Source organism: Charadrius vociferus, unplaced genomic scaffold (genome assembly GCF_000708025.1).
Source record: "Charadrius vociferus isolate BGI_N301 unplaced genomic scaffold, ASM70802v2 scaffold212, whole genome shotgun sequence".
Classification (NCBI taxonomy): Eukaryota; Metazoa; Chordata; class Aves; order Charadriiformes; family Charadriidae; genus Charadrius; species Charadrius vociferus.
This window is the reverse complement of record NW_009647223.1, coordinates 1201768-1212426: the sequence shown is the minus strand read 5'-3', so window position 1 is coordinate 1212426 and position 10659 is coordinate 1201768. Positions and strand designations below refer to the sequence as shown.

Sequence of the window (10659 nt, the reverse complement as noted above, 5' to 3'; positions counted from 1 at the left end):
AAGAGGATGAAGTAATAATGAAAAGATTATCAATTTGCCAAGTGAGGGCTAATGAATAAAACTGCGCTAAGGATTAAAGGCTGGACACTTTTTCCTAAAATAATGCCTTAGCTTGCCAGTCTCACGCAGGCATTACACCAGGAGTGAAAAATCACCTCATACACAGAGATAATCTGAAAATAACAGAGAATATTTAAACTAGTCCCAGCTGAAGAGCAGAGAAGACCATAATTAGGGTCAGAAAAAACAAATGTGGATAAAAACAGGGCTGGGGCAAGATTCCGTCATGAAAGGTGTGATTAAAGCAAAGTACTGTCAAGTCCATGAGTCCATGTTCTCCAGAGGACTTAATACATTTTACATTTTGGATGTATATGTTATGACAACTGTTATTAGGTCCTAAATGGCACATCTTTGGTCTTGCATTAATTTGTATGCTCAGAGTACTTTTCTTATTCAAACTCTCAGAAGACCTGCTGTTATATCATTCCAACATCACTTACATAAACTTATATGCTTCTCTGGAGCATCCCACCACTTAGTCCTCTTTTCCTTAATGCTTTATTTACAATTGTTCATATTACTTCAAGGCTAGAAGAGACAGTCAATACATTACAGAATAATTAGCTTGCCTTGCCTTGCCATTTCCTAACTTATATTTATTATTCTCACTCTTAACCTGAAAAAAATCATCAGTACATCCCACTTCCCAGAATCCCAACCAAGCAAGGTAGGAAATAAACAAACCCCCTCTCTGAGGTATTAACATTATTCCTTCCTTTAGTAAGATTCTCTGAAATAGTGGCATTTACTCCACAACGCAGCGTCTGCAGCACCAGCAGGCTTTCAGATTAGAAAGCAACAGGCTATTTAAAAGAATTTATGCATCCTTGAGTGATTCTTCGGAACGGTCAACTCCAGACTGCCTGGCAAGTTATAGTTGACACTGGAGGTTTTACTTCCTTTGGTGTAACTTCACCAGTAGTAGAAATAATAAAGCCCATCTAAAGTATACATGGTCTCTTATTTCCTTGAGCTTTCAGTAAAATGTTTCCAATTCTACAAAGCACAAGCAATAAGATCTGCCAGAATAATTCTGTGGACTTGGTCTATAAATATCAGGAGCTGATACAGTGTTCCCTATGGATATCATCCTGGAGTGTTTTGGATTTTTTTTTTACACATATGTCCATTAGAAAAAGGAAATCTTTGCATAAAGGAAGGTGCAATAACATTGGTGAGGGCTGAACAAAATTTAGAACAATTACATCACTTTTTAACTTCCTGGAACATGTTAGCAGAGATATGCTATTTCTAAACATATTTGGTTAAGAAGTCCAGTATCAAAAAAACCACAAACCCAAAACCAACCAGATGGAATGGTGTTCAATTAGATACAAAACACTTCCAAAACACTTCCACCTGGAGTGTCTCCAGTTTGTGTAGCAAATGCTCTGTGTGGCTGTTGGTCTATGGAAATGGTTTGTCCTCTGAAGCACATCTTCGAGATGACAGAGAATTCAAAGTAATGTTTCATTGCTGCTGAATGGACTGAGGCCTTTACGAGTTAGTTAGCATTTTAAAAGCTCTTACACATTATGTTTCGAACAAAAAATATTTTATTTTTAAAAAATGCATAAAATTGTATGGAAATTGTCCTTGCGTTAAGGGAAAAATCTAAACAGGTCTCCATGGAGACCAAATGATCACCACCAAGCTTTCTAGAAAAGCACAGTAAAACAATGTATATGGAAATGGTCTATAAAATGGAAGGACTGAGGTTACTCTCTCTACATACACATACACGTATCATATGTCATCCACACCACCAGTTAGCTTGGTTTGCATACACTGTTATTGAACAAAGACAATGCACGAAGTCTTTGCAGCGTGCCCTGGTCTAAGTCATCTGGATTTACTTGTTTTCTCAGCACAGGTGCTGAGTTTTGGATATGACTTTAATACCTGTAAGAAAGTGCTGGCTTGTGTACTAGATTCTGATATTTTCTGTTCTTTTGAATAAAAGATCCTACAAGGCAAGATGTCGAGAACTGCCAAAACAGTTGGGCTAAAAGACCTGTCCAAGTACAGGACAAAAAATATGGAGAAAGCAGTAATCCAGGATCTGATCCATCTGTTCAGCTACTCCAAAAGAGTCTATAGCAGTTGTAGCTTCAGAAAAAGAAGCAATAACAGAAAAAAAAAAAACCCAAAAATCTGATATTTTACTTTCAATTCTGAGCTAACCTTTTGTAGCTCTTTATGTTTGCATCTATGCTCAGGTTTATATTTCACCTCTTCTGATAATTTTTTGTCTCGTTAAAGTAATATAATAACGCTGAGCAGCAAAACAGCCTTCTTAAAACTGTTCTCATGGAAGTAATATAGCTATTGCTTAAAGTAATCTCTACCATAGTATAGCAAGATAAAAAAACCAAACCACTTTGAAATACCAATACTATTGGTAGCATATATGAAGGTGAATGAAAAAAAAAAGTTAATTCCCAAAATTGACAAAATAATCACTTCTCAGGAAGTTAGTACATGATCCAGAGAGATGAAGAATGAATCATACAGTAATTTTATGGCTTCAGTTTTGAAGTGTTCCTGATCAGTGGTATTTTTTTGGTTTGGGGTTTTTTTGGTATACGAAGGACATACACATATTAATGCACACTTCTCTGTGAATTAAGGGGATAATCAGACTGCAGTTACTAAAAATCAGTTGCTCGTATTCAGCCATATCTCCTTGTAAACCACACATACATAATTTGTTTTTCAAGTTTTTTGTTTAATTATAACATAATTAAATTAAAACCAGTTAATCCCTGGGATATGGGCATTCACATTGAAAAAATAATATAACAAAGAAGCACGAGCTGAAAAATGATCTCTAAAGTTTTTTCTGCAACCAGGTTCAAAGGGATTATTCTGGGGGAAATTAAAGTTTTAATTATGCCTGAAAACAGAGAACTCAATGTTAACTAAAGGTACTGATGTAAGCAGAATATGCATTAGCCACAGAGCATCTTTGATAACAGTGGAAAACTATCTTACTCTAAATTTGCAAATACTATTCTGTTTCAGTTTGAGACTTCTCTGGACTGCATTTCACTGAATTGCAATGAAGTCTTTTGTAGCCTGGGGTTCTGTAGTTCTTTTGCAATCAAGATTTCCCAGGAGTGCTGTAATCTGAAGTAAAGATGAGATCTAGGGTTTTTTTTTTAGTTTGGAAATAAAATGCATCAAAACCTGAAGCTTTGCTGTATTCCTAAATCCTTATGGAATTTACTTCATAATTTGAGAGGGGAAAAAACCTGGAAAAAGAATCACAAAACTATTGAATGGGAATGACGTGTTACACACACCAGAGTAACATATAGCTTGGCTTTTTTGGGCATTTAGGAGATGTGGGTTCAAATCCTTTTAGAGGAGATAATACAACAGAAGATCTGCAGGCAAATAAAAAATTAATTATTGACACAGCCTGGCCCTGAAGAATAGTTGAGAACATGAATAATTTAGAAATACATCTGAAAGCATGCATTATTTGAGAACAGAGCTGAGAGCATGCTAACAGGGACAGCATGGTGACTGGAGGTTTGCTGGACCATCGCCACTCACTCCGTTGCTGTAAGCAGACTATACCAGGCATTTGCAAGTTACGAGGAATGACTTGGTAAGAAAGAAGCCTGCTGTGCTGTGCAAGGGAGGCTAGCCTTGAAATCTTAAAGTACAAGTTACCTAAGTGAACCTCCAAGACTGTTTACGTTCACAGTACGGAAAATCCACCAGTTCTTGAGCTATACAAATGTTGATGAAGAGGTATGCGTGTATTGGCTATCACTATATCTGGCGAATAAGTTAAATATGTATACCCTAGACACAGAACAGGAAAACCCTAGCTATTATATAAAAATTCTCTGTTGGGTTTTTAAAATATTATTCTATCTCAGTATGCTTTTATTTTGCAGGAGACTATGTAGTCATGTCTGTTTACTTTAACCTGAGCAGGAGAATGGGTTATTTCACTATTCAGACGTACATCCCCTGCACACTTATTGTTGTGTTGTCCTGGGTCTCTTTTTGGATTAATAAGGACGCAGTTCCAGCCAGAACATCCCTGGGTGAGTTGTATTTTCTTCCTGCTTTTATTCAAGCATTACGATGTTTAACTGACACCTCTGCAGATCACCAGTTTGAATATATAAGGGGAGAGACAATTTCACATGAGCTTTCCTTGTTTAGAGGGAGGTAGTTATTTCCAAGGAATAACGTAGCCTAAGCCATATTTGCATCTCTTCCTTTTTACTATGTAAGATCCTAACTCTAAGCATTGTAGATCGCCTACCATAAAAACTTTTTCGTCTTTTCCGAGGACAGCATTATACTTTATCAACATGAAAAGGATAGGGAACATTGCTAGATTAGAGGCTGGGACACACTAGTTTTATTTGCTCTATTTCCATATCATGGTGACCAGCAATACAAGTGAAATAAATACCAAGAAGGAATCAATCTTTCTGGCTGGCTGTGTGCCGTAGCTGTAACAAGGGGAGAATGCAGCACCCTGACTTCTACTTTACGGTACAACAATCAAATATAGCTTTCAGGCCACTTAATTAACTGAATTTCATGGTATCTAAAATCCTACATATGAAAATGTGACATGCAACTAATCAGAATTAGCAATTCCTACACATTTAGCAACTGTTTCACAAATAAACTAAAAGAGAGACCAAATTAACCTTGCTTGTGCAAAGCGGTTGTAGCTGTGAGAATTAGCAAAGTAGAAACACTCAACTGTAGAAAGTTAAACACATTTTCTACTTCTGCATTAAATCCACACAAGTGAGAATGATTTTAGTTTTTCCTTCTGCATTTTCGTTTTGTCACAGAACTAAAGCACAGAGCACTGGAGCGCAAAACGAGGGACAGCATTTTCATTCCAGAGCTCCCTTGAAACAAACACAGGAATAGAGGACGAGCGGCTCCCATGACAGAAAGTTTTAAGCATTTTATTGCTTTTTTTACATCCTCTCTATAAAGAGCTTATAAAATCTGCTTTAAAGTATAAAATTAATAAAGGCACTCAGCTGTTATTTTAAATTTTAGTTAGATATACAAAACAGACCAGCCCCTCTGTTGAGAATTTTGTCTGTTTGTACCAATAAGGAGGTAAAATCAGTGGTATGAAATTTACCATATAAAATGTAACTGTTCTGATGCATTTTTAATGACCTTCACATCATAGTACAGGGAATAATGTTCTGAAAGCAGAAGGGATGTTGAGGCACGTTACAGTACTTCTCAGTTATAGACTACAGTCACTATGAAGGCCGGAAGAAATACTGCTCTGGCACCAAGAGAAACCTGACCTCACAGTGTTATAATATAAGGAGCCCTGAGAGACTCTCCCTTCCAGATTTATTTGCAAGAAATCACTTCAATAACAAGCAGCAGATAATTTGAGTGGGGCTAGCATCTTTTGCATACAACTTGGAATGCATTTAGGCAAGAGAAAGGAAACAGTTTCATTTCTTTAGGTAGCCCACATAACAAGCTACATACATTTTGTCCTGAAGTTCCTGCTGGATTACATGCTTTCTTAAGAATTTTCATTAATTTCTAACTCACATAATGACTGCAAGTGCATCTTCGACACTGGTGTGATTACTGTGCAACTGAAAATAGGCAAAACTTATCCCAACAGCACTAAGTTTGAAATTGGTCATGATGTTACTTTGAAGAATGGAGTAAAGTGATTTCCATTCTCTCCACCATGATTTTCTCACTCTGACACAAGTTGTCTTCTCTCTAGCTCTATTTAAATGTTTGAGCACACAAATCCGAAAACTAAATTTCTCAATTAAAAACAAAGGCCCCCTAGGAGTAAACTACAAAACCGAAAAACTAAATTAAATTTCTTAGAATCAGAATCCATCTAACCAAAGTATTCTGCAGAGCAGCACTTGCAGTGACCATGCAAAAATGTTTCATACCCCGTGTTAATCCTCAAAGCTCTCACTGAATCCACATTTCACTCCTGGGATGTGCTGTTTAATATCTTGGCTATATGTTTGAACTCCAGGCATACTTCAAAACCAGTCTGAGAGAGATAATTGGCAAAATCAGTTTGTTACATGAAGTAATAATATTTCTATTTTTTCTATCTATCTACCAGGTATTACAACTGTCCTGACAATGACCACCCTAAGTACAATTGCTCGTAAATCTCTTCCCAAAGTCTCCTATGTAACAGCAATGGATCTTTTTGTGTCAGTCTGCTTTATTTTTGTTTTCTCTGCACTGGTGGAATATGGAACTTTGCACTACTTTGTCAGCAACAGAAAGCCAAGCAAGGATAAAGATAAAAAGAAGAAAAATCCAGTATGTATCTTTTTACCAGCAAGGTCTAAAATTCAATTAGGTTTTCTGAGAGAGCATTTAAATCCCTCTTTATGCCTGTCTTTTCTTTTCAGACTGTGCTATTACATATATACTCTTCCTTTGCATTAATAGGAATGCAAACGTTCACCTTGAGAATGAAAAGCTCACATATTATGGTTGCCTGGATGCCAGAGAAACTCATTTCTTAGAATAAGGATCCTCTTAACCAAAGTGTTCTGCAAATCAAAACTATCACCAAAACCATTATTTATGTTATAGATAGAGCTCTGCTGTGACCTTTATGGAAGAACTGTCAGTTTCTCTGTCTTAGCTTCAGCAATATTCTCTGCCTTTAACTGTATTATTGACATGACATTTTTTCTTATTATCAGGACTACAGTTAAACTTTTATATTCAAACTACAGAGTGTGCTTTTTCTAATTCCCCCTTAAGCATCTGTTTCCTTTTTATTGTTTCCTTATCTTCTTTCTGTTGTATTTCTTACCTCCTTTATCTACTTCTCTCCCTTAGAAAGTGATTTGGCTAGCAGTTTACAATGTTACTTATCGATGAATGCTACACAATAATAATTAAAAAAATGTATATAATAGCCACAATTAAAAAATTCTGGAAATACCCACAGTGGGGGTTTGGGGGTTTTGCCCAGATAAGGAAGAAGGTTGTTGCTTATGTTGTCCAGGACAGATTTCTCCTTACCTTTTGCAACTGAGCTGAAAAGTGCATTGTCTAGAACCTCTGAGGTGAAAAGAATTAGTGTGAAATTCTAGAGGGAAAAGTAGCCTAATCGTCTACAAAAAAAACCCCAAATATGCCTGCGAAAAATGTGAAGAACAAGTGTTTTACATGAATAGAGAGTATTTTCAAATCCATTTCAGGCATCTAGGAAACAATGAAGGCACTTGGATTTGCTCTGCTAAATTCTTCAAGGACTTCTGAAGATACTCTCTTTTAGTTATATCACACAGCACAAAAATAATATAGAAAAAATAGTAATTAAAGAACCTTTGATTACACATTATTGCTATAATTGCAATTTTAAAAGCTGTTGAGAAATAGTGTCTAAAAAAATTAAAAAAATTAAAAAAAAAAAGTATTCTGTGGTGGCTAAACAGACAGAAAAACAGCAGAAAAATTGCCACCTAACTTTAAGTATGCTAAAGTTGGATTTGATCATAGGCCTCTCTTTTGGTCAAAAGAAAGGCACTTGCGGAGGGTGATGCGACCTCGTCTGCCTTAGGCAGAAATAAAAGGCTGTCTGTGTGCACCTGTGTCTTTCACAGTCAATTAAAGGAGCAAAGATTAACTCTCTCAAACGTAGTTGTCTCACTTACGGAGGTCCATGTAAGGGCAGATTACTTGTTCTTTACATTACTTCTCTGTGAGCATTTGGGGACAAAAAGAACTATAAATGATTGCCTGGATCCTAATCCCAGAGTCCAAAAAACCTAAAAGTAGAGTGTTCAGGACCCAGTCCACAGGTAAAAGGAATTTTTTAGAAAAAGTGTTTCTATAAACTGTGGTCTCTTCCAAAATAGTTCAACATAAAATATTGGAAGCCCCTGGGAATATGAAAAGATCCAAATGGAGTTTGATATCTTATGTCTTTGGCCCAGATGTAGTTACAAGACAGTGACAAGTCAAAAAAAGTGGGGGTTTTATACTATAGATACTTGTTTCAATTGCTATTAGCCCAACCTTTCTATAAATTTAGTTCTTTTTGACTTACTATGTTTTAGAAACATATTTTTAATTTATATTATTTTTGTCTCTTTCTTTCTTTCCTTTCTTTAATTTAAACCAAACCCTTCTCTTTTCTGTCTACAAAATGAAAGCTTCTTCGGATGTTTTCCTTCAAGGTATAATGTTTTTTGGAATGGAAATTCACTGCATGCGACTGCTGAATTTAACTATTAGAGCTTACATGAGGGTGGTGTTTTGTTGGGTTTTTTGTGGTTTTTTTTAATGAGACATCTAAGCATTCTACTCAAGGTAACATCTTAATTAAGTAGAATGGTTACATATTTCTAAACGATTTGTAGAGTTGATTCAGCAGCCCAAATACCGATTCACTATGGTTCTGAACTTACCTAAGTTCAAGAGTGACCAACACTATTGGATCGCATGAATTAAGAGAGTTTGATGTTATAACATTTCTTCCTCTCTCTTTCTCAATTTGCCATGGGATCCAATACCACCAGCTACACCAGAAACCTGCAATACACCCTTTTAGAACTCAACTCTGGCCCCACCTTTTTACCCTTTGCGATTTCACTCCAAATTATGAAATCAAATCTGTTCTGATGTTGACCTGAGGAAAATTCAATGTCATCATCACTTACTCAAATGCTGTTCCTTATGCAAAAAAGTCAGAGTTTTGAAAGGGTTTAATACGCACATATATTTTTAATGCTGTCACTGGATCAACACACTTAGCAAGTATATCTAGCTGTGTTCCACATCTAAACCTTATCTTCATTCAGAAATGCAGAGATTTTGCAAGAAAAAAAACCAACAAACCCAAAAAAATCAAACCAGGGAAAAAAAGAAACCACATAAAATAAAAGGCAAGAAATTTACTTACTCATGGAACCGAATAGTTATTATTTTACCCTAATAACTATGAGCAGGAAATTCCAATGCCTGCCATCCTAGTGTTAGCCAAGTGCTCAAATGCTTTTAAAGTGCTTCATTTGCTCAATTCATTCCAAATACATATGCGTGTGTATATATATGTACAACTACTATATAAAATTTGGAACATGTTGAACGTTCTAGTTGGTGAATACTAGTAGATGGTAAACTGCATGTATTAAACCAATTGGAAAGTCTTATAGAGGTTCTCCTAGTCTTATTCAAAAGATCCAGTTTTTGCATTTTTTCCTTTGTATCTATTTGCTCCTGTCTCAACACGAACCAGCTCTCTATTAAAATCCTGCATTTCTAATTGACTATTTCAGTTCCTTCCATGTGCAATACACAAATTGCCTTTAGATACAGAGCAGCTATGTAAAATATACAACACCAAAGAAATTCAAAATACTGTCAATTACATGCCTGAATCTTTCCTCTAACCTCTAATGTTTGCTCAGTTTGGCTTTAAAGCTAATTATCCACAGCTGTTAACTATATATTGATTTGTGCTGCTGTCCTGTAAAGTTATATTGTACGATGCAACTAATTTTAGTAAGTTCAAGGTAATATTACCATTAGAACTCCTCAGCAATTTCCTACGTATCCCACGCAGAACCATCATTCACATGTTGACCATTAGTCTCTGTCTCCCTGTTGGTCCGGTGATAGTAACAGAGTCTCTCCCTCCTGCCATCTTTTTCTTTTTTTTTTTTTTTTTTTGCCACTCCACCTTAGGCACCTACAATTGACATCCGGCCTCGATCAGCCACTATTCAAATGAACAATGCTACACACCTCCAAGAAAGGGATGAAGAATACGGGTACGAGTGTCTTGATGGCAAGGACTGTGCCAGTTTTTTTTGCTGCTTTGAAGATTGTCGAACGGGAGCATGGAGGCATGGAAGAATACATATCCGCATTGCCAAAATGGACTCCTATGCCCGCATCTTCTTCCCAACTGCCTTCTGTTTGTTTAACCTGGTGTATTGGGTATCATATCTTTATCTTTAAAAGCAGAAGGAAATCAGTGAGATGAGCCTTACTCACTGAATTTCTTAGAGAGATGGTTTCCTAAGTCCACTTGAAGTATTTACAACGCGCTTTATAGTGGTCTGAATTCTTTAGTGCCATAACCCGGTAAATATCAATCCCATCATTTGTCCAAAAATTGCCATCAGGTTATTGTGAATTAAATGTCCGTTCAACATGCCGAAATAATTTAAAATAAAAATCATACAAACAGGTAATATACAGCTATACCTGCTGGAATAGAGAGAAACAGAGTAAACAGGGTAAGGGAAGCATAGCACCATCACTTAATAGTCGGTACTGCTATTTCAAACAGGAGTGAGAGAGAGGAGAATTCCCAGGTAAAGTGCTGTACAGTTTGTTAACACTGGCTATAATTATGCTATAGCTTTATTCTCTGTGGGCTTTTCTTTTTGGAAGAGTCATCTCTCACTTTGAATAGGTATTAATTATTAAGCTAGGAAAGCAACTTCTACTCCCACCAATAAAAATAGACTTTTCCCTTTGCCATCCCTTTAAGAGCACATGTACAATGCTGTAAATATTTCAATACCTTGTAGTACATAAAAGTCTAGTGCATGCATCTTT

The 10659-nt window shown here is 36.3% G+C and overlaps 1 protein-coding gene across 1 annotated transcript in view; it reads left to right on the top strand.

Moving 5' to 3' along the window:
• Positions 1-10431, top strand: part of GABRG2 (gamma-aminobutyric acid (GABA) A receptor, gamma 2) — a 47397-nt gene extending 36966 nt beyond the window's left edge. The window contains exons 7-10 of the mRNA XM_009879812.1: positions 3975-4127; positions 6185-6390; positions 8244-8267; positions 9778-10431. Of these exons, the coding sequence (XP_009878114.1) occupies positions 3975-4127; positions 6185-6390; positions 8244-8267; positions 9778-10053 (659 nt within the window). The 3' untranslated portion in view covers positions 10054-10431. The remainder of the gene's footprint in view (positions 1-3974; positions 4128-6184; positions 6391-8243; positions 8268-9777) is intronic.
• Positions 10432-10659: the final 228 nt, after the last annotated feature.